This window comes from Rhamphochromis sp. 'chilingali' (assembly GCF_963969265.1).
Source record: "Rhamphochromis sp. 'chilingali' genome assembly, chromosome: 12".
NCBI classification, from domain to species: domain Eukaryota; kingdom Metazoa; phylum Chordata; class Actinopteri; order Cichliformes; family Cichlidae; genus Rhamphochromis; species Rhamphochromis sp. 'chilingali'.
The window spans coordinates 4,151,632-4,176,896 of NC_137939.1; the positions used below are offsets into that span (position 1 = coordinate 4,151,632).

General features: G+C 41.0%; 1 protein-coding gene across 1 annotated transcript; it reads left to right on the forward strand.

Moving 5' to 3' along the window:
- Positions 1-309: 309 nt before the first annotated feature.
- On the forward strand, positions 310-23,999 carry slc6a17 (solute carrier family 6 member 17). Its single transcript, XM_080897861.1, has 12 exons — positions 310-446; positions 4,216-4,622; positions 11,204-11,361; positions 13,137-13,263; positions 14,838-15,019; positions 15,800-15,910; positions 17,096-17,337; positions 17,431-17,623; positions 18,831-19,023; positions 19,101-19,260; positions 19,413-19,575; positions 19,735-23,999. The coding sequence occupies exons 2-12, from the start codon at positions 4,322-4,324 to the stop codon at positions 20,095-20,097; spliced, it is 2,193 nt and encodes a 730-aa protein (XP_080753987.1). The 5' UTR covers positions 310-446; positions 4,216-4,321; the 3' UTR covers positions 20,098-23,999.
- Positions 24,000-25,265: the final 1,266 nt, after the last annotated feature.

A 25,265-nucleotide genomic window follows, 5' to 3' on the forward strand; every position in this document is an offset into this window, starting at 1 on the left:
AACATCCTGGGACCACTGCAGATGTTCGGATCAACTGCTGACGTGCGCACGAGCGGATGAGTCAAACCTGCGTCAGACACCGTCGTGACTTACCATAGTAATTTCTCCATCCTATTGGGGGGTGATTTATTCCACAACACAGCCATAACCACGTGGAAACCAGAAGCGTGAGCGGGTGTGTTTTTCAGATCTAGAGAACATTACATAGAGAGACAAACGGTTGCAATAAATTGTTACCTGCTCAAGTTAATGTGATTATAGGAGCCCAAACTTGTGGCAGGCGCCGAGCTCCTGCGTCCCTATGTGACTGGAAGCTGTGATTTTGCATCTCTTTACGCGCAGAGATGGTGCATACGGAGACCGTGCCTGAATGAAGCTAGTTTATCGTACGTTGGATGTATGTTATCACAGTGAGTCGTTCTAACCGATTCTACACACAGCAAAAGGTAAGAAACGCAGTCCGGTAACAATTTTTGTGTTATTTATTAATGCATTCGTGGTGTCGCTCTGAGACGAGTAAATTGTTTTGTATTGTCGCGATGCACTTGCACAGTTGCAAAAACATCCTACTTGAAGTCATTTAACAGAGAAGAGCGACAGCTTTCAACACATCACCTGACAAATGGTGGCTTCGCCGCGCCATTCACGGTGTGCGTCGTTTATTAATCCCTTGCTTGACGCTGTCGCGCCATGTGTGTCCAAATTTGACTCAAATATAACAAATTCTGCGGGGAGGCGGATCATCTGCTGACTTACATCGGTGCCTTTTGCAATTCCGCATTTTTATTATAAGGTGGTTGGTTTGACCTTGACAATGTATCAGAGGTTATACACACGTATAGAGTTACTTCTCGTGCTTATGACCACGGGCCTGTGTAAAACATGCCTGAAGGATGCTTGAACATGGCCACACAGGTGATGTTCTGATCCCACCTTCTGCCTCTTTGTTGTTCAGGAGCGAATCAGTTTCGTGGTCCCTGCATGGCATCGTGCCATCTAACCAAATGCAACAGTGACACCATCTTCTATCCAGAAATGAGTCAAATCTAAGATCTGCAAGTGAGACAGTTTGTGATTGCTGCCTGATTGACAGTGCAACAGATCCCACAACAAACTGTCACCTTCAGTATTCCCACTCTCTCCTTCCCACTGTTCTGTCACATTAGCTCTGTGTTATTTGCAGCCGTCCTTCAGGGCATATTATGTCTGTCCATTTGAGATGGTGAGAGGAGAGGCAGGCGACCACTGATGCTGCAGGGATGGGATTTCAATTTTGCAGGAAGAGCCATTGCTTAGCAACCACACTAGATAAAAGTGGAGCATATCTTTGTAGAGAACCTGCGCTGTTACATCATCAACACAAAACTGTCTGAGGAGAGTTGGGAATACAGTTCCAGGAAGAAGAAGCAGGAACAAGCATCTGCCTCTGAGGAGGCAGCCACACACACGAGCCACAGGGGTCTATTGCCATCACTCCTTTGGAAAGCAAACGCTTTAAAGTCTGCAGCACATTATCCTTTGCATGAATGTTCTGTTTTCTGTGCAAGCACAATCATTTTTCAAAGTATTCTGAAAGAAACAAAAACACTTCTTGTCACTTTGTTTCCCTCAGATGGTGATTGACAACTGAGTCATAATCTGTAACAGTGTCTTGCACTGTATGTGAAGTCCTGCTGTCTCTGTAATGCACCATCTGTGTCAGCACATACTGTGAAACCCAGAAAATTGCTGTGTACTGCTACAACAACATCGAAAACTTTCACCACACGCTATTAGTAGGTCACAGTGGCAATCCTATCTGCCATTTGTGTCTAACAGACCACCATCATCCCAACCCATAAGTAGAAATTAGGCCAGTTTGTTACTAACTATACCAATATTTCCATTCGTTTGGAAAATAGGGCAAAAACATCATGTGGACATTCTTGCAGGGCTCAGGGTTGCAAGTGCCAAAACTGCAGCTGAGTCAAAAAATAATTTTGTTTTGCAAACATGCACACTGTTGTTTCACACCTCATTCAGAGAGTGTGTGATGATGAGTCAGTATTGTGCAGTTGTAGACCGCTGTGGGAAAGGTCACCGCTGTTCTGGGATCTGTTTCGAGCACTCAGCTTCCGAGCTGCTGCGTGTCGTGACTGCAGTTGAGGAATTTGATGTGCGTGCTACTGGTTCAGACTTTGGATGGGCTTAAGAGTCTGGCCGGCTGGCAACTATTCTTTGAGAAGTCGCTGTGAGTACAGGACCGGCTCTGATTTCAGTCGAGTGCATCTGTTTTTTAAGATTAGAAGTTTTGTCTTCAGATCAAACACCTCTGGCTTCTATTCTCTGTTCTTGAACTGCCAGAGTGAAAAGTCAGATCAAACTCCTCCCACACAGCGAAACAACAGCAAAAGAGGGGGTAGGAGACAGGGCGGGTTGAGGGGGTCTGCCTTCAAGGTCTGTTTTCATTCATCCACTACTCCTTTAGCAGCTCTTTTGACATTTACAGCAAAGAGTAACTTTCTCACAGTGTTTTCACGTGATTTTCACACCAGTCTTTGAAGGTCAAGCATGTCAGTTTGAGCTTTCATGCTTGCAACCACAAATTTACATTTTAATTTAAAAAGAATTAGGTTGCTGGTGTTTACTGGGTTTCCTACTGTGTTTTATTGCAGGAGTAGATCACCGACACAAAGACCACCCCTCGTCATGTGCAGTGCAGCTATTTCACTCAACACATTCGGTATAGTTTAAGGCAGATCTTCACTTATTTTACTCCCTTTTTTTAATTTTCATGATTTTTAGTCATTTTTCCGATTGAATATCTGACTAAACTGCGGTCAATTTAGGAACGGAGGTGAAGGTAAACAAATTTTTGTGGGCAAGACCAGACTAACACCGGTACCATACCACTAATACTCAGATTCTTGAATCATCGGTGACTTATTATAACATACATACAAGCTGTTTTTTTTTGTTTGTTTTTTACTTTAGCCGCAGTTGATTACAAATGCAGCTGAGTTGCTTGAGCTGAGTTTTTCATTGTCAAAAAAGCTCGGGACATAATTACAGTAAAACAAGTGCTTGCCCTGTTACACCATGTCTTTGTGGGGCTAACTGTGGAAAGATGACCCCACTAGATTTCAGACTAGTTCTGCTGCAAGCAAAGGTGTTGCAGGAATATGCAACAGTGGGCAAGTATTCCTGCTCTTGTTTGGTGGATGTGTCTGAAGTGTTAATGATCCTGTGCTGTGTTTCTATACTGCTTCTGCTTCCATAGAAAACCAAAACATGAAGTAAACAGGATGTTTAGTGCATAAATGTCCATCGTTGCATATGAGAGTGTAATGCTAAATTTGAGTTTTGTTATTAAATTACTTAATATTTATAATAATATGACAGCTGGGATAGGCTAGGACCCTTGTATGAATGGATGGATAGGCTAATATTAGCGCAATTCCAAGAGACTCACATCTTCTGGACAAAAAGTAACGGGCCTCTGAAAAATTAACACAAGAAGTTATTACTGTGCTCGATCAGCATCAAAAATGTTAAAATAACATGTAGACAAGATTTTGAAGTTGTGCAATAAGAAGAAAAGTATACAGACACTAATAACTGATGAAATCTGCTCAGAGGCCTTAGTTTTACTGCTTTTTCTTGAAACCAGTAGTCACACAGACAGGCTTTATGCTGCTGGTCATCCTATTCACATGACCCAACTTTAGTAAAATGGGCCCTGCTGTGAAATGGATTGTGTTTCAATCTTTGTACCTCATTCACCACAATGAATTGGATTACTGAAATGCCTCATGGCTCTGAAGTGCTGCTGTTTTTAGAAACGTTTTGAGTTCTGGAAACTAGTTGAAGCAACATGCTCTATATCATGTTCCATTAGTGTGGCTCCTGAATTGGGCTTGTGATGCTTTATAGGCCTGAAACTAGCTATTTTTTAACAGTAATTTTTCTTCTTTATATTCTTGAATTAATTGCATTTTTTAAAGAAAACCCTGGTGCCACTTTTAGCTTGATTCTGGCTGCAGTTCTGTACTGTATGATTTTCCTTCTGTAAAATCTTCATTGTGCAAAATTCACAAAAAACATTGCTTTAAAAAAAAAGAAGAAATAATGATGGATGAACAATTACCAGAAGGAGTTTTGTACATAAAATATCATTATATCAATCATAATGAAAGGTTAGATTAAAACTTTGGGGGGTTTTTTTTCTCTTTGCAGACCTACTAAACCACAAAGTTCATCCCCTGGAAACTTGCCAGCCTCCATCCATTCTCTCTCCTGGCTCTCATCTTCTTGCTTCTGTCAACGCCCCGGTCTCGCAGCCATGCCAAAGAATACCAAGGTGACTCAGCGGGAGCACAGCAATGAGCCGGTCACTGAGTCAGTGGCTGACCTGCTGTCTCTGGAGCACCCCATGGACTATAAGAGCAGTCAGATGAGTATGGGTCTAAGTCCTGGCTCTACTGCGCCAGTAAAGGCCCTGCTGCCTTCTCCTGACCCAGATGCAGAGGATGGCCGACCAGCATGGAACAACAAGTTGGAGTACATCCTGGCCCAGGTGGGCTTCTCTGTGGGTCTGGGGAACGTCTGGAGGTTTCCCTACTTGTGCCAGAAAAATGGTGGAGGTAAGTGGATGAATACATGAATTTGTAACTACAGGGTGGGCCATTTATATGGATACACCGTAATAACATGGGAATAGCTGGTGATATTAAAGTCCTGTTTGTGGCACATTAGTATATGTGAGGGGGCAAACTCCTCAAGATGGGTGGTGACCATGGTGGCCATTTAGAAGTCGGCCATCTTGGATACAACTTTTGTTTTTTCAATAGGAAGAGGGCCATGTGACACATCAAACTTATTGGTAATGTCACAAGAAAAACAATGGTGTGCTTGGTTTCAATGTAACTTTATTCTTTCATGAGTTATTTACAAGTTTCTGACCACTTATAAAATGTGTTCAATGTGCTGCCCATTGTGTTGGATTGTCAATGCAACCCTCTTCTCCCATTCTTCACACACTGATAGCAACACCGCAGGAGAAATGCCAGCACAGGCATCCAGTATCCGTAGTTTCAGGTGCTGCACATCTCATATCTTCACACCATGGACAATTGCTTTCAGATGACCCCAAAGATAAAAGCCTAGGGGGGTCAGATCGGGAGACCTTGGGGACCATTCAACTGGCCCACGATGACCAATCCACTTTCCAGGAAACTGTTGAGCTAGGAATGCTCGGACCTGGCACCCATAATGTGGTGGTGCACCATCTTGTTGGAAAAACTGAGGGAACGTGCCAGCTTCAGTGCATAAAGAGGGAAACACATCATCATGTAGCAATTTCAAATATCCAGTGGCCTTGAGGTTTCCATTGATGAAGAATGGACCCACTATCGTTGTACCCCATATACCACACCATGGGGTATATGCCGGACACCGGTGGCGCCAGTGTCCGGCAGCCTCGCCTCTGTCGGTGCGCCCCAGGGTGGCTGTGGCTACAATGTAGCTTGCCATCACCAGTGTGTGAATGTGTGTGTGAATGGGTGGATGACTGGATATGTAAAGCGCTTTGGGGTCCTTAGGGACTAGTAAAAGCGCTGTATAAATACAGGCCATTTACCATTTTTACCATTTACACCAAACCATCACTTTTGTTGTTCCAACAGTCTTGGAGGGATCCATCCAATGTGGGTTAGTGTCAGACCAATAGCGGTGGTTTTGTTTGTTAACTTCACCATTCACATAAAAGTTTGCCTCATCACTGAACAAAATCTTCTGCGTGAACTGAGGGTCCTGTTCCAATTCTTGTATTCTGCAAATTCTGTGCGCCGATCTGGGTCATCCTCGTTGAGATGCTGCAGGAGCTGGAGTTTGTAAGGGTGCCGTTTGTGAGTAGCTAATATCCGCCGAAGGGATGTTCGACTAATGCCACTCTCCAGTGACATGCGGCGAGTGCTACACTGTGGGCTCTTGCTGAATGAAGCTAGGACAGCCACTGATGTTTCTTCATTAGTGACAGTTTTCATGCGTCCACATTTTGGCAAATCCAACACTGAACCAGTTTCACGAAACTTAGCACGCAGTTTGCTGACTGTAGCATGGGAGATGGGTGGTCTCGTAGGGTGTCTTGCATTGAAATCTGCTGCAATGACCCGGTTACTGCGTTCACCAGATATCAACACGATTTCGATCCGCTCCTCACGTGTTAACCTCTTCGACATGTCAATGGCTGTGAACAAAGAGAAACTTGTAAATAACTCATGAAAGAATAAAGTTACGTTGAAACCAAGCACACCATTGTTTTTCTTGTGACATTACCAATAAGTTTGATGTGTCACATGGCCCTCTTCCTATTGAAAAAACAAAAGTTGTATCCAAGATGGCCGACTTCTAAATGGCCACCATGGTCACCACCCGTCTTGAGGAGTTTGCCCCCTCACATATACTAATGTGCCACAAACAGGACTTTAATATCACCAACCATTCCCATGTTATTACGGTGTATCCATATAAATGGCCCACCCTGTAGTTTGCTGTCTCATAGAACTGGAATAAGTGGCCAGATGGGAGCAGTTAACAGCACTCACTGTTTTTATATTTTGTCCTTTCCTTAAGCATGGTATTTGTTTCCTCTCCACAGTCCTGCCTGGAAACTATTTGCTCAAATATGAGTTGAGTAACAATGTTCACATTTAGTGATTGCCATAAAAGTTAATTTCCATCACATCACAGTCAGAAAAATGTGAGTGATTTCAGCTAATTTAAGTCCCACCTAGTTAGGTAAGTTTATTTATTCAAGAAGTCTCATTAAGGTTAAGCTCTCTATTACAAGAGAGCTAAGAATAAATTACATGTACACAAGATCACAGTAATAAATCCCGTCACTCAAAACAGTCTCCACATTCAGATGCACGAACACAACAATCAAAACTCTCGTAAATATTGTTGAAGCTTTGAAGTCCCTATAGATATGTCTCTATCTTTCGGGTGTGTTGTAGCTTAATCCTGCGTACTCAGCACTAGAAAAAAGTGTGGGTAGGTGGATGAATATGTGTGCATGAATTTGGTTTGGCTGTCTGATAGAAGCAGAAAAACCTGAACATTTTTTGTGACCAAAGTTGGAGTAAATAATATTTGCTGGGTTTGGGTTTCGCTTCCTATAAACAGGCCACCCATGGTGAACATGTATCCTTCAGGGTGCTGAGTAATGTTAACAGGAGGTGCCAAGCCAAGGCAGTTAAAGTGATTTTTTTTATTAGTTCTGTAAAATATTTCATTAAATAAGTGGCCAGATGGGAGTAGTTAACTTAACAGCACTCACTGATTTTCTTTAACCTTTAAGCATTTGTTTGCTCTCCTCACTCCTGTCCGTAACCCTGTGTGTGCCTGGAAACTATTTGCTCAAATATGCTCACTTTTGATGATTGACATAAATAATAATTCTACATTATTTGCTGTCATAAATCCCTCATTTCCATCACATCACAGAACGAAATATGTGAGTAATTTCAACTAATTTATCTCCTGTTTTTTCACTTAATTGGTTGCGTTTGTTCATTCAATAAATATCATTGAGTCTAAGATAAAGAGCGCTGAGAAAAATTACACAAGATCGCAACAATAAAATTCATCCACATAACCACAATAATTAAAACTGTTATAAATGTTATTAATGCTTTAATGTGTCTCTGAGTAGCGAGTGTCTCTAACTTCAAGGTTTGCTGCAGCTCAGGCCTGCAATAAGGTACAAGAAATAGTACAAGTACAAGAATTCAGTCCAGAGCAGAAGGTGTCAGAGTCATTTGCTGTGGTTGCCTTGTTTTGGTATAACTGCCTAGTTAGAAATTACCATTGCTGAGCAAGATATTCAGCATAAAGTGATGTAGGTCAAGCCACAGCTCTTCAGCAGATTTTAAGATTTTAATGCTGAGTGACAACTTAGCACATGGATATATATATATATATATATATATATATATATATATATATATATATATATATATATATATATATATATATATATATATATAATCATTATTGAATTCAATTGAATTCACTGTTATTTCTATAGCAGTGATTCACAACAGTCACCGTATGACACTTTATGTTGTAGGGTTAAGACCCTAAAAAGCCAAAATGTAAAAGAAAACTAGTGGTTGGATGTGGTGGTGGTGCATATGCACACAGAGAGTGAAAAGGTGAAGAAGACATGCTCAGTGCATCCTGGGCAGCCTAAGCCTATCACAGCATAACTAGGGGAAGGTTCAGGGTCACCTGATACAGTCAAAACTATAAACTTTATCAAAAAGGAAAGTAAGCTTAAAAGTAGAGAGGGTGTCTGTCTCTTGAATCCAAACTGGGAGATGAGGGGCCTGAAAGTCAAATGCTCTGTTTCCCATTCTTCTTTTAGAAACTCGAGGAAAAACCTACAGTGTAAAAACAAGGTGCTCTATTAGGATAATTATGGTATTGTGAGGTCTTTAACATATGATGATTCCTGATTATTCAAAAGTTTGTATGTGAGGAGATGGATTTTAAAAGACTGTCTGGATTGGGAGAAATACACTCACTCTCTCTGGTCCCAGTTACTACTCTCGCTGCAGTGTTCTGGATCAACAGAAGACTTTTCAGAGAGCTTTTAGAGCAAGAATTGTAATAGTCCAGCCTAAAAAGTATTGACTAAATGAAGGATAGACGTTTATTGGTCAGGACGTGCTTGTAATGTCGAGCTGAGCTGGACAGTAAAAATATTGATGCACAGAGTAAATAGTGTGCCTAATATTGAGCTTTGAGGGACACCATGTAAGTCATCTGGGGAAGTGATTAAAAACAATTAGCAGCAAGAGTTTGAACACACAGACGAATGTGATTTTAATGAGCCGTTTGCTGTGACGATTGAAGCACAGTGTTGCTTTTCATCTCGTGAACAGCAGCAGTTGTAACAGTTATTGTGTAAAGCTTTGCTGCTCTGACTGATGCATCTTATTATCTTATTATAGGTTAGCTTCCAGGACTTGGGACAGACAAGACAGCAGCAGTGTTTGCTGTTGCATCTGACACACACACAGACGACATTAACCCAGTTCCTCTGCTGTAGTCAGAGGGACAGTCTCTTCAGTGTTTCTCAGATTTAGCCAATCCGTGCTGTCAGCAGCTACAAGACGAGGTCGTCTCCTCACCGAGACGAGGGAGCTCCGAGAGGTCTGGCATAATGTTGCGAGATCCTCCACTTTAGGCTTTGTTTGCTTTTGTAGCAGATTTCTCAGCCTTGTCTCTCAGGTAGCGTGATTTACTGGTATTATGATGAGATGAGATGGTGGCGATGACTGAAATGGAGGAAGTCGAAGAGTAAATATTAATTTCCTTGGCTTTCAGGCATCGTGAGTGCTTTGTGTGGGAGGTGTGTGTAGAGAGGGTATTTGAAACGTGTGATAACAAAGCGAAATCTGAGTGTGCGTGCATTTGCTCATATTAATCAGAGTGTGTGCATATTTGTGCACATTAATAAGTGTCCCCGCTGACGCTTGACTTGGTGGGAGGTGCTGCATTGTCTTGTCTGGGCTTGTTCCCATGATAATGACAAGCTGTCTCTAATTCTTTTCCTTTATCAAGTTTTCCATCACTTTCTTAATATTTTGAGTCAAGCCTTTCATGACAAACACACATTTTAGGCTTACGCATTTCACCTAGAACTAAATAATATTCATAATTAATTTGTGTTGTTGAGCTCATGCCTCATGGTGAAACCTACTATTCGCAATATGCTTGAGTTTGTCTTTACAGAAAAAAATAATAAAACAACTCAAGTTTTAAATAATCTTTTGAATGTAGTCATACTTGGATTCATTTCAACACAATTTAACTGTTTTCTCTTATAATCAAATGCAGGATAAACTCATGTCATCACCGCAGTGTTCAGCAAATATCACTCAGTTCTTTAAATTTGCAAATAGGGACTACCATTTGCCAACACACTTAAATATATACGAGACACAGGAAAATACATTTGTAACAAATTTAAAAAAGGTTCAGTAAAGCATAAGTTTTACTGCTAGAGTATTAAAACTTATGCTTTAGTGTACCTTGGCACTGATTCTCAGAGTCTCTTGAACTCTACAGGAGGCGTGAAACACTTCCGAAAGACATTTCCTCCTTTGGCGTTGTGATGATGTGGAGCAAAGTGCTGGCTGGCAAGTCGGTTTAAAGTCTCCCACAGGTGGTCAGACAAAACCAGCACGAATGAATGTTAAGTGTTTAACTGTGTGGAAGCATTTACATTCATTGTGTTTGTGGATGTTTATATTTAGCTTTTACTTCAAACAGTTTCTCTTTTTAAATTAAGAAAGAAATCGATACCATATTATCTGCCCCAGAAACCTGCTCATGAAGACCCATATCCCTAAATATGGGGTTTCTAGTGTGTTCTTCATATATAGTGGTTTGATATCTTGTCAAAAGCATATAAATAGTGTGGACTATCACTGTTTTGGCTCAGGTGAAATGTATGTAAGGAAAAACAAAAACTAAAGCAGTCATCTCGGCTGTTTTTTTTTTTTTTTTTATCTCGCCACATTTTCCTTGTTCCGTGTGTCTGCTGCCCGACGTAGACATCAAAAAGAGCTCAGCACATTAGCCACTTCTCCACACCACTGTGTAACACGACACTGTGTTCTTGTCTTTGTTCTCTTTGTCTGCTGCTACCTCTAATAGCCACTTCCGATGTTATCAGAAATTTTATTTGAGTCAAACGTCACCGGCGTTTGTTTTTAGTCTGAAAACAGGCTGCTCTCTCTAGCTTTCCATCGCTGACCCATCCCCTACGGCATTGAATGGTTTTGTCACCATGGTGCCCCTTCATTTCTTGACGTAAGCATGACTGGACGTGACTTGTTTTCTGTGAGTGCCTGCTGCTCTCCCCGCATCGCTCCCCCTTTGTGAAAATGGAAATGGAGATATCAGACAGAATGAATGGAAGTTAAAAATGAGGAGTGAGAGGAAGAAAAAGAAATTGTGAGGGGCATTGAAGACGAAAAGAATAGATTCCAAAAATAGGATCCAAGAAAAGAAGAGAGAAAAATTTAACAACATCCCCTCTGCTGCTTTGAGCTTTTGTCCTTCGCTGTGCATAGATTTAAAAAAGCACACAAAAGAATCTGTGATGTTGCAGCCAATTATCCTCCCCCTGCTCTTTCTCTGTCTCTCTCAGGTGCATACCTGGTGCCATACTTGATTCTTCTCATCCTCATTGGCATCCCACTGTTCTTCCTTGAGCTGGCGGTGGGTCAGAGGATCAGGCGTGGCAGCATTGGTGTGTGGAACTACGTCTACCCAAGGCTGGGCGGCATCGGGGTTTCCAGCCTGATGGTAAGTGGGTTATGTCGCTTAACATGACCTCCGATTCACACTCAGTTTACATGTGATAAGTAATGACTTCACTGATGCCTGACACTTTTAACTTGCAACCATGTTAGTGGCTCTGTGAGGACATATTGACGTCAACAACACCTCCCTAGAAATGTTACTGCATGTAGGGTTGACGCAGGGCACAAATATTGTGATTGGTGTGTTGGCAATTCCTTCTGTGCATTTACCCTTTCACTGGAGTTTTTGAATTTATCAGTGAGAGACTAACAACCAAAGCCTCATTACAAAGATTAATAATCATAGTAGCAAAATAAAGACTCACAAATGTCAGCACATTCCTGGAGAAAGGTTGCTGAAACAGAATGGATGTGTGCAAAAACATTCCAGCGTTTTATTTGTTTCATGTCTGGCACTGCAAATAAAACATGACCACAGACTAATTAACATATAATGCACAGGGGCAATGACGTCGGCCACTGAAATCGGTTACGCTGTAGGCTTTACAAAGATACCCCGCAGAAGTCAAAATCGGGACTTAGTGGTGACCCATCCAGTAATTATGTGGACATTTCAGGTCAAACCACAAATGTCTCTGTCACGGTGGCAATAAAAGAAAAATCAGAGGGGCCATTCTGGTGAGTTCATGAATGCCTGTATGAAATTTCATGAATTATTCATTTTTATTAAATTCACAAGGTCATGATTTTCTCAGTTTTTCTGCCATGAAAGATTTACTCTTGTATCCAGCATGAAGTCCACTCTATTAAAATAAATAAATATAAATAGATAATACTTGTGCTTCTCTCTCTAAATTAACCCAGTTAAATAAACATTTCGCTGCCTAACCACTGGACCAATGCAAATTTATTTATGAGCGACTAAGATTTGACGTTTTACTGTTAGTGGAAAATTTGGTGACATATTTTTTCCACCTCGTAGTGAATCACCGGACTGTAAAACAATAAATAACAGATGATATTCCAATCTAATGGTCATTTTATGATATCTGAGTTGATCTTTTTTTTAAATTATTATTAATTTTACTCAATTATACATCCATAAAAAACAATGATTAATAAAGGCAGTGAGCCTTATTTATGGCTGCTTTATTTAAATGCAATTGAGTATTGTGCTGCTTTTGCATCGTGATTGAAACAGCCTGTGAAGACATACAAATGCGTTTAAGACCAAGATCCACTTTACACAACTGTGTTAAAGAATGATTTTCATCACTTTAAATGCTCATTGTTCTCTAAGACTACAGACATGCTGTGCCGGACTCCCTCTGCCTGCTCATATTACTTCCTTTTGTTGCATTAAAGAGAGCAACATGCAAAGATCAGCGCCGATCGCTGTCACAAACTATTCCCATCAGCAGCAGCAGAAGTAGTGACCCATCAGTGCTACCAGCTTAAAATATAGCCAGTCAGCAAATGAGTCTGTCGGCCTTTCTGTTTGACTCTCTTCCTGATAGTGGTTTCATCCATCCAGTGCAAAGGCGGAGATGGAAAGACCTGGCCCGGGGCAATGAGGCGTGTGGCAGCTCGGATATGGCAGAGGGAGATCAGGAGCTATAAATACCTCCTCATAGAGGACCCGAGCTTTAGCTGCTGAGAGCAAACAGCTCAATAATTGATATGCACTCTAATTTAAGCTGTGTGCTTTGCATCTATGCCATGACTCAAGAAAAAGAGTCATGGCATAAACAATCTGGATTTGTGTGATTTGTTTTTCACAATGTTAAGTGTTGCTGTTTTCCTCTTATTTTTCTTCAGGTTTGCGGTTTTGTGGGCCTCTATTATAACGTGATTATTGGCTGGAGTATCTTCTACTTCTTCCAGTCTTTTCAGTATCCACTGCCTTGGGCTGAATGCCCCATCCACAGAAATGGAACTCAAGCCGGTGAGTGAACAGTACAGTCCACTAAATCACTAAACAGCTGCAAACGGTTGAACATAAACGCAGAGCAGAAAACACATGTCCACATGAATGCTATTTTGTTTTATGCCCCATGACACCGAGTACAGAAAAATAAATAAATACTACAGTTTCCAACGAGGTAATTTCATATTCAGTAATTATGGCAGGAGATGCAGACGCGGCACTTAGCAGGATGCCTTTGCATTGAAGCAGCTTTCTGCTGTGGCTCTGTGGTCAAGCAGGAGTGTTTCGGCAGACATCTAGCAAATAAGTGTTTGCGCTGTCTCTATTGCTGGGCCGGCCCTGCGCTTCATGCTACATGGCAGCTCTGTTGCGGCACTTGTCAGACCGCATGACCCGTCTGAGGGTCAGTAGCTCTAATGGCTGGCAGCTGGTAGTCTTTGGGGCACACGCAGGTTCTGGCAGAAGAAAAGGCATCAACTTTCATTAGCATGAGAGGGCAGGATCCTGACTCTGCTCATGGTTGTAAAATCAGTGGGCATGTAGTGATGTTAACTATTTCCAAAGGTGGAAAGCATTGTAATTAAGCAGGTTTACATAATTAAATGCGATTTAACTTATTTCTACTTTATTTTCCATTTTACTGCAACAGAGTATCAACATAGCTATATTTGTATGTTTTTTTAAAATATTCTGTAAAAAAGGAAAATTATAAACATATAGTGATGATTTTCACTGTCAAATAATCTCCTGATTATTATTTTCTAAATGACCCATTTTGTTCTCAAAGTGTGAAGAAAGAAGTTTTAATAGGATTTCATAGTTTTGAACAGCTGGAACCTGTAAATGTTTTCTGTTCTTTAAGCAGTTGCTAATTAATTTATGCCAGCTGACTAATCATTACCTTACAGGGTTTTTTTTTCACTTCTGTTCCTAATTAACAGGCCATTTTAAAGCACTTTTTGCATGTACTTGAGAACGTGAGATGTGTGTGTGTGTGTGTGTGTGTGTGTGTGTGTGTGTGTGTGTGTGTGTGTGTGTGTGTGTGTGTGTGTGTGTGTGTGTGTGTGGGGTTTGCGGGGTGGGGGGATGAAACAAAGGTCAGCTGGCCAGGAATCAAACTGCAGACACCACAGTTATGTGGCGTGTGCACATAAACCATTAGGCTATCGGCATCTTCAATCTATTTTTTTTGAGTTGTTTTCATTCATTAAAAGAGTTTTACAATGAAATAAAACCAAAAACTTGAAATATTTGGCTGTAAATTATGAAGAAATCACTTATTTTGTAAAATTCATGCAAAAGCCAACTGCATTTTCTCCTCAAGGAAGTAAGGAATTACATTCAAAGTAATTATAAAAATCATGAAAATACTTCTTATGTAAATGCATTATTTATAGATTAAGACTAACAATAATTTTCATACTGTGCTATTTTTTGTAGCTGCTGCTACTAAATTTCCATTTCTGGCCTTTTACAAATGATTTTATTTAAGATAAAACATCTGTCAGGTTTTCTATTTTAAAAGTACACTGGATGCATTTAATTATCGGTGTGCTTTTCCCTCCCCGTCTTCCCGTTTGTTGCTGTTACAGTTGTGGAGCCAGAATGTGAGAAGAGCTCAGCCACCACTTACTTCTGGTACCGCCAGGCTCTTAACATCACCAGTAGCATCGACGACACTGGAGGTCTGAATTGGAAAATGACCCTGTCCCTGCTGGTGGCCTGGATCATGGTCTGCCTGGCTGTCATTAAGGGCATCCAGTCCTCTGGAAAGGTACAGGGTTCCACTGAGTTAACAAAACAAGGCTTAAACCTGCTAACTATTGAAATTAGGATTCTGAATTCATTCATACACAACACAGACCCAGAATAAAAACCAAAAATAATTTGAAAAAAACAACAACTTGAAATTTCTATTTTTATTCAGTGATTCATCCTCGTCAGAGAATGTTTGGGGTTGTTTTTTAGGCGAAGGTACGATGCTAAGCCTCTTGTCGGCACTTGTCTATTTTGGGATCTCATCCACATTATGGAAGAAAGGAACATGCAACATTAATAAACTTAAACTGAACCAAACAGAAAGTGTTTCAGGATGCAGATGGAAAATTCTTAGTTTGGCAACAACTGCAACAACATCCTGTAATCGTGATCCAGCGAATGAGTCATACGCAACAGCAGCATCCAGCCCAGCGTCTCAGTAGGAAAAAGCACAACAAAGAGCCGATCGCCAAGTTCTGACACACTATTTTAAACCCTAAACTTGATGATCTAATTATCATAGCCAGTTCTGTAGCGATTCCCTGAAATGCTGCAGGGAGAAATATTTTACTTCACGAATTCATCTTCATGTTTCAGTCCACAGATTCAGTGCCAAGCAAACACAAAACACTGTGTGTGTGTGTGTGTGTGTGTGTGTGTGTGTGTGTGTGTGTGTGTGTGTGTGTGTGTGTGTGTGTGTGTGTGTGTGTGTGTCTTTGCACATCCTCTATGTGTAAGACCTCTTAATGCATATCCATGGAAACACAGTGTTAATATACTTGACTTTCTCTCTTAGGTGATGTACTTCAGCTCTCTTTTCCCGTATGTGGTGCTGTTCTGTTTTCTGGTGCGAGGTTTGATGCTGAAGGGAGCAGTGGATGGCATCGCTCACATGTTCACCCCTAAGGTGAGGGACAGTCAGAGTTCATTTGACCACAGAAAAAAAGGGAACATTTTCAGAATGTTTTTATGTTGGACTACAGACTAAAATCTGAAGCTTTCTCCTCTCACGCTGCTGACAAGTGACACTCTAAGTGACATTTGGTCCACCAGGCTGTTCAGCCATGTGTGGCTGATGGTTTTAGCATCACGTACTCAGATCCTCTCACAGGAAAATGTCACGAATGCCCATCACTTGTTCTGTGTTGGGTTGATGGCTCCCTCTAGTGGTGAAGGTTTATGACAGCAAAGTGCTTTGTAGTACAGGCAGTTTGGTGTTGATAAAATTATTCAAAAATAGCCAGAATAGGTAGTGGAAATGGAAAAGTGAAAAGTAAGATCAGCATCCTTACTTATTGTGGAAGAAAATGCATTTACATTATTATGTCCTTTGTATGATCACGTAATGTGCATTAATTTGGGGACTGATTAGCTCCAAAATGAATATTATAGTAGAGCTCAGATGAAGTTTAAGTTTTCCACTTACAGTGAACAGGACTAAATGGTAAATCAACTGGTTCTTATATGGCACTTTTCTACTAAAGCACTCAAAGAGCTGTATGCAGCATTCACCCATTCATACACGTACATTCACTGCTTTCTATCTGACATTCACACACGTTCATACTCCAATCAACAAATAAGTATCATTCCCAAGGACGCTTATTCGTTCACTGGAGGACATGCAGCAGGGATCAAACCACTAACCTTCAATTAGTAGATGACCTGCTTCTGATTTATAGCCGCCTCATACATAAGCACATCCACTTTTCTCAGATACGTACAACTGATTTAAGAAAACTCTCTGTAGAGGTTTCATATTTCCCTTAGTGTTCAAGTACAGTGTGGCTGCTGTGTTAACTTTTTGAGTGGCCAATTTAGACCTAAATCCACATAACATGGTCAAAAATCTGGGATAAAAAATTCCAAGCAGACTTCATATTCGTCATTACAGGGTAACCACATGCACCGGGAAAAGATAGTGTAGTCAGTTCATGTATTTAGCTTATGGTGCTGGATATGTTAATTTAAATCATCCAATGAAAACACGTGATATGTTAAATATATGAAATAATAATATTCTGGAGATTTTTAGAATAAATATGAAACATTATCTAAACTTTACAATCTTTTCCTCTTTTTGTCTCTCCAGCTGGAGAAGATGTTGGAACCACAGGTGTGGAGAGAAGCAGCTACGCAGGTCTTCTTTGCGCTCGGACTGGGCTTTGGCGGCGTCATCGCTTTCTCCAGTTACAACAAGCGAGACAATAACTGTCACTTTGATGCAGCACTGGTTTCCATCATCAACTTTCTTACCTCCATCCTGGCCACTTTGGTAGTGTTCGCTGTGCTGGGGTTCAAGGCCAATGTCATGAACGAGAAGTGTGTCGTCGAGTAAGTGCGTCGCACTGAAGCAAATGCAACCTCAGCAATCTCAGATAGAAAACTAACATGTTTTTCTTCTATACATCTCCAACCCATGTGCAGGAATGCAGAGAAGATCCTGGGCTACTTAAACACAGGTGTGCTGAGCAGAGAGCTCATCCCTCCTCACATCAACTTCTCCCACCTGTCTTCCCAGGACTACGCAGAAATGTACGCAGTTATAAAGACAGTGAAGGAGGAAAACTTTGCCCAGCTGGGCCTGGATCCCTGTATCCTGGAGGATGAACTGAACAAGGTCAGGGGGAATAAATCTTCGAGGCAGAGATGATCATCTGATTATATATCTAAATGAAATACACGAAGGATAGTTTCGAGATTAGAGAAAGGTGGCTGCAGGTAAAGGTAAATTATTATTAAGGAGACCAAATGATCCTTTTATGTTGTTAGCCAGAGACAAATTTGGGTTAGCGTTACCATTGAGAGTAAATGTACTTTATTATGTTATTATATAATGAGTATAAAGTAGCTGGGTTGTTATGAGCTGCTTAATAACCTTCAGGTTGTGATTTTATTTCATGATCAGTGACTGTTGTAATTAACTCTCTTTTTGGTGCCAAACCCATTTTACAAGCACTTTTAAAGTGACCATAACTCCGTTGCCATTTGTGCTAGAGACAAAATGCAGCAATATTCAATGTATCATCGTAGCTCAAAGCATTCACAAGGTACTGCTGTCTTCAAATGGTTCCCTAAATATGAGAATTGTTTTGTAATTTTACAGCCAAAAATGACAAAATGAGTCCAGGTAGTCTGTATGATACTTGGGTGATAAAGCGTACAGAATACAGCAGATTATTTAGTTTTGTTGGATCATTGTGGGTTTTCAGGTCTCTACGGGCATTTATTTGGTGTAAGTGGATACAAATTATTATTGCTATGCAGTTAGTTTAGGCTATGAGTTGCACTCTGGAGAGTACCCTGATGCCACTACATGGTTACCTGTGAATCACTGGATTTGAGCATGTTTAGCCTGATCCCCTGAGCTCAAACCAGTATGTTACCTTGCCTCCCCAGCTCCATCGGTTTAATTTAAACCCTCAAATTCATCTTGCTACTCCTTACTTTACAGATGATTTCCGCGCTAGCTTGAAAATGACCTTGTTAGATTGAGTCCAGAGGCTATAACTTTCTCAGAGAGACGATAACTCATCTCTGTGTTATGCTAATATGCTCATAACCTGCCTGGCCACCCCTGTGTAGTCTCTAATTTTGTTAAAGCTTTTCAGTGTGCCTCTTACTAGTTAAGATCACTGAGAGGCCCCTGGAAATATTTTCAAGAGCAATTGGCTTGCATAATTTGATTGTTGGTCTCTGTTATGTTGTAATTTTAAGCTTAATGCACTATCCCGCTCAAAGTGCATCTTTATGAACTCTTTATAAATCGCCTTCAAGGCTACACTGCATAAATAATGTTAAGTGGGCGATATCTCTCCATCTTCTAGGCAGTTCAGGGCACCGGTCTGGCGTTCATCGCCTTCACAGAGGCCATGACTCACTTCCCTGCCAGTCCCTTTTGGTCCGTCATGTTCTTTTTCATGCTGATCAACTTGGGCCTGGGAAGCATGATCGGCACCATGACCGGCATCACCACACCCATACTGGATGCCTTCAAGATCCGCAAAGAGATTCTGTGTGGTAGGTGCTGATTCTGCTTATATTCTTCTTCTATTCTTTGATGATTCTAACTCAATATTTCCTCTTGCCTCCCTCAGTGGTTTGTTGTATCATAGCCTTCCTGTTGGGGTTACTGTTCGTGCTGCGTTCAGGGAATTACTTTGTGGCAATGTTTGATGACTACTCTGCTGGTTTGCCCCTCATTGTGGTGGTGATCCTGGAGAACATCTCTGTAGCCTGGATCTATGGAACTAAGAGGTAATTTGCAGATATGCAAAATTAAGACTAGGCCCTCATACTACAGCACAGTCATTCTTTCATTCACAAGAAAACATTCACCAAAAAACTCAATATTTTCCCCGTTTTACTCAGAGTATATTTGTTGAGACATCTTTTCTACCTTGTTACAGGTTTATGCAGGACCTGGAGGACATGCTTGGGTTCAGGCCATATTCCTTCTACTTCTACATGTGGAAGTTTGTGTCCCCTGCTGTCTTGGTGTTGCTCATCTGTGCCACTGTTATCGAGATGGCCATTAGTCCTGCAGGATACAATGCCTGGGTAGAAGCTGAGGTCAGTAATCAGAAGCACTGAAGTTGCTTGACTGAGAAACATTTGACCAAATCCTCCCTTCTTGCAATTCATCTAATTTTCTCTCCTCACCTCTTCTCATCTCTCCCTTCGTTTCATTTGATTTTGTCGGCCATCCTCATTGAATTCTTTTGGTTTCAGGGCTCGGACCGTTTCCAAAGTTATCCTCCTTGGGCTTTAGCCATGGCCTATGCCCTCATTGTCGTTGCCATGCTGCCTTTACCCATCGTCTTCATCGCCCGCCACTTCAGCCTAATCTCAGATGGCTCCAACAAGCTCTCCGTCTCCTACCGTAAAGGTATGATGAAGGACATCTCCAACCTGGAAGAGCAGGACGAACAGCGTTTCATCCTCAGCAAGAACCCCAGCGAGGCTCCCTCTCCCATGCCTGCCCACCGCGCTTACCTGGGCCCCGGTGGCACCCAAGAGATGACCAACACCAACTACGGCACCAGCACCAAGACGGGCTACCAAAACATCGGCTCGCCCGAGTCTGAGCTATGATCCACTGACGTAAAAAGTCCCGCCATTAAACCCCTGCCCTGCTTACAGAGAGGGAGGCAGTGGGAGTGAAAAAGGGAGAGAAAATTCACTTGCAGCATTCATCACACCTTAACCCCCAGAGCAAAATCCCTCTATTCCCCTCATTCTGCTCCATTACCCTTCACCTATGTTTCTCATCGTCTTGTGCCGCTAATTGCATGTCAGTCTCAGACATGATGAAGAGCTCATGAGAACGTGAGACCAAACAGATATGTCAACCATCTCCATCTGCCAGGAGATGGGGCGGAAAAAGAGCCAAATGAAATATAGAAGAGTCCAAAAGCTCTGGTTGAGGTTAAGGTTTTTTGTAATGCTAACATAATTTACATTGTAGTGAACTGTAATATGTGTTCATCAGCTCGTGCTTCTTTTAGTTCACCTGGAAAGGATTGTTATTTGTGGGGATAGGATGGAAGGAGATGGAAGAAAAGCACTCATCTTGTCCTGATCTGCATCACGGTATGAGAAGATTTCTTATCTAGAAAATGTGTCAATAAAAAAATAGTATCTAACAATTGATTCCAATAGCGTAAACAGTGTTACAAGCACATTATATCTTTAAGTTTATTGTGCCTATCACACATCAGCAATAATAACCAGTCACAATAGTGTCTTCATTCAAATGTGGATCTCCTTCTATCTTGTTTTTCCCCCACTGATGTAGAATACTGTACATATATGTCGTGCAATAGTTTGAGATGTCACCGTAAATTGTGCATATACACTGCAATAGTGCAAGTCAAGGGGCGGCGTTTTGCCTCTTCATGCCATGAACACAGAAGCACAGGCACCTGCTATCGTTAGAGCATCTCTGAGCCTTAACACAGAGCAGCACTTTCCTTTCAAAGGATCCTTCCCCTCAGCAAGCACTTCCCACTGTCTCTGTGCAGCTCCAGACCTAGATGGCAAAGACAAAGCTTTTCCATTTTAATCAATTGTTTTAATCATGCTGTTTTAATTAAAGCCTTAGAAGGGCAGCAGCGGCAATGCACGAGCAAGAACAAGCACGGCGACGTGTGTTTGATCAGAGGGCAGCTTCGTGCTTGTCTGTCTCATTGTCAGAAAAGCGAATGCAGAGGAGGAATTGGAAATGTGAGTTTCGTCTTCGTGTACACGTCCAGATGCGCATGTGTAATTGTGCATGCACAAATGTGTTGTCTGCCACTGAATGAGAGCTGCTGGTGACCCTGCCTGTTTAAAAATAGAGCTGCGTTGCCCAAGGGAAGCCGTGGCAACACACCATAGATACAGATCCTCTTGTGATGTGGAGGAGGAAGAGGAGAGCAGACACCTCGCTCTGTCTGCTCCACCTGCACGGCTGTTTGCTCGGTTAAACAGACGAGACATTTTACGGTTGATGCCCTTCAAGAATATGTTTCTTATGTTATACCTGTACATTGAATAACAGGTTCACTGCCATGCTGTGCTGTGGATTAATCATATGTCATCCCTGAGTGGATGGTATTTTATGTTCCAACTGAATTGTACATTCCTCGAATTGTGACCACTCCATAGAGATATAATTTCACAAGCACCGCAAACTACACCTCTATGTCTTTTTCTGTGATCTGAGGTGTGAAAGTGAAACCTTTTTTTAATTTATTTTATTGTGTAATCTCAAATCATAGCACATTTTTAGAATTATAATGTGGATATGTACTCTGATATAAGTGTTTGCAGTGAGTGGTAATACATGGTTTTCACCACTGGGTGACTCTGCTGGCCAGCAGAGGAGCCAATGACACTGTCCTGTGGCCCCTCCCTGAAACAACACCAGTACTTGAGACTGAACAGATGTAGTGTGAAGCACAGTCAGCCACATTGTTCGGTGCCTGAACAGATTCTGTGTTGTCTGTTTGCCTTAGGCTTTATGGGGTTTTTTCCCCCCTTGATTATTTTATTATTTTATTATGTAGAGTTTTCACCAATGTTCCATCATATTAATTTGCACTTTAATTAGGGGGAGACCCTGGAGTTGTTTGTTAAGCACACATGTAAAAAAGAAAAGAGCGCAAAGTAAATATAGGGGCCAAATAGTTTAAGATGACAAGGCTCAACAGAAATGCATGACAAGGCAAAAACATCTAGTCCGCTGTATCGTCTAAAAGACATTTATCTTTGAGTGCAAAATGATAGTATTTTAAATCTCATCATCTGGCATCTTGTCAGAAGTACTATGTAAAATTTTGCCCTGTCATCCCTTTGTGGTAGCCAGTAGCAGAGAGCTCTTATTACCCTGCATCCTATTTTGCTAAGCAATCCCTATGATACGATGGCCAGTACCCCCTACAGCATGGCTCTTGCTTTTAGTTGATGACCTACAATGGCTGTGATGCATTGCTTGGGACTGACTGGTATTAAGACAATACAGCTCAAATCTATTGCCCTGTCTCTCAAATGATGCTTCGTCTTTCATTCATAGAAACCTCTGTCCATGATGGAAATGAAAGAGTTTAATGAGTGAAAGTCTGCATTAAAGGAAACATGATATAGGGGATAAAAAAAGATACAAGTTACAAAAGAGTAGTATTAACATCTGTAGATGCAACTTAACTTTGCAGCTGACAGGGCCTCCTGTAAAAACTGTGCATGAGAACTACATGTGATGGAAATGGCACTTAAGCTGAGGTAGACACTTAACCTGTATTTTAAAAAAAGCAGTTTTGGTTTGGATAAAGCACATTTTGGGTAAGCACAAAATAATTTTATGTCTAAATAAGCATCAAAATCATTGTGAATGAAAGGGGTGATGAAACTTAAACATCATGTCAGTAATATAGCTGTGATTGCTGCATCCTGCAAGACTCCACTAAAGCATAAAGCTGCACACTGAAATACATCCTCATAAAAAATTAGACTGCACCATAAGTCTACAAAAGCACCTGAAGCTACAAAGTGATATGCACAATACATAGATAACAATGTTGAACTAATGCTAATGCAGTGGGTCATATATGAAGAAAGCACAACAGCAGGCAGGCTTATATTTTTCTCTACAATTAGCAGCGATCGGCGCTACTGGCTGCAGAGTGGCCGTAATATGACAAAGCACAGCTGAGATTCCCTCTAACAATAAAAATCACTGAAACTCTGCAGCAAAGTGGGAAAATGTCTTCTCTGGTCCAAACCTAGCCTGGATACAGGTATCGATTTCTTACCGAAAACAAAGATTCCAACTCCAGGGTCTCTTTTGTCTACGTGTTAACGAGGTTAAGTCAGTTCAGTTACTAAGATGAACTTCCCAATAGCAACGTAAAAGTACATTTATTTAACCGTGCAGATAATCTTTATGTGACCAGCCATAGTTATATTTATAGTATTTAAGACAGTGTATTTACTCTGTACATATCGATGTACATTCTGATAAATTCACACTGATTATCTATAGTAAGAGTGACAGGGTGTATACTTGAGCTGTAAATAATAAATGTATATTTTGAGATATTTTTTGATTTTTTGTACTGTCAGTGGTGTTACTTTGGTGTCTGTTGGTTTCTGGTGTTTGTGTGTGGTCGTTCTCGAAACTTAGCCGAGTGACTGTGCATATGTGTATGTATATATCAGCGTGTGTATGTGAGTGTATGTGAGCGAGTGAGCGTGTTTAAAGTAAAGGTATATGTAGCTTTTTGGTGTTTAAATGTGTGTTTTTCGCCTCTCTCAGTGTTGTGTGCTGCTGACCTAATCCAGTAGATAAAATCCTGATGTTACAGTCAGCTGGGACCACTGATGTAAGCAATCTCTATTCTGTGTTTCTCACTGGAACTGCGGTGGCTTCCAGCACTAAACTGGCAAAACACAAATCAAGATGAAATGTCTGTCTACAAGAAAGAAGACAGAAACTTTCATTTGTTTGTTGAAAAGCATTCAGATCTGTACAAACATGATGGAGGGAACAGGAAATTAAAATAACCACTTTTATTAAACAGACCATGATGTGCGTCTCATTTGTTCTGTTGTTTATGCTGAAATGACTTAACACATTATGTTTATAATCTATAGATTCAATAACGGCAAAAGTTTTGTTCAGAATAAATTAGATTGTAGTGATGGGTGAAGGAAAAAACAATATTATAGACTTGTGAGGCTGCTATCTGTCGAAATGCACATCCTGTGTCATTGATCATCCCCACCACGCATTTAAAAGTTAATATCGCTCATATTTGGCTTTGCTGTATGCATATCGAGGTAGATTTTTTCCCATCCGTGTACAGTTACTGTGGCTTAAATGAGGACGTTAATGCCAAAACTGTGTGAGAATGAGGAGGAATGACGCTTTTACCGTGCTTTTAGGGGATGCACTTGTTTACTTGGTAGTAATGCCACAATATTAAGCAGTTTTAGAAATAATTATCCTTTAGGAAAGATGAATAACTTAGTAAAAATGTCAAAATCAAATGCATATGGCTTGTAGACTGTTCTTGTATCTGCCAAACCCATGATAAATAATCAGATTAGTTTTCTGTAACCTGTAATGTTTTATAGTTTATTGCCCTGGCTAACCTCCGAAAATTTAGAAGCTTTTCTCATGTGGCTTCATCTTCCTGCAACTAAACTCCTTGAAATGAACCCCAATCTGTGATTTCACACATACACGTGAAGAACGGTCTACCAGGCCAGGCTGTGCAAAGGAGTAATAAGCCAGCACTGACATAAGATTCTCCCTCTGCCATGATGAAGGCTGCTCCCACTTGTAAATCCATCATATGATAGACTTATAACAGCGTGTCAACAAGGACTTTTCACCTGCTGTGTCCTGCCGTCGCTTTACAGCTGCTCAAACAGATTCAGAGTTTATATAGCAGTGCAGTCAGATGGGACAGAGACACATCATCAAACCAGCAGGAGTCACACAGGTGTGAAAATATTCTTGCTCCTATTTCTAACACATGGCTCTTGATGCATTCTCATAAAGTCCTCACTGCTTGAAAAACAATCTAAAAGGGAGTATAGAGTCTAATTGTAGCTGCCATTCTGCTGAGTAGTGGATTCAATAATATGCCACTCCAAGCCCAGGGGCCACTTTGAAGTCTACAGAGAGACATTACTTTAATTGATATTGGCTAGCATGTACTTTGTGTCACGATAAAGCAGGGACTGATGTTTCTGCAGCTGTTATGGTTTTGGCCACA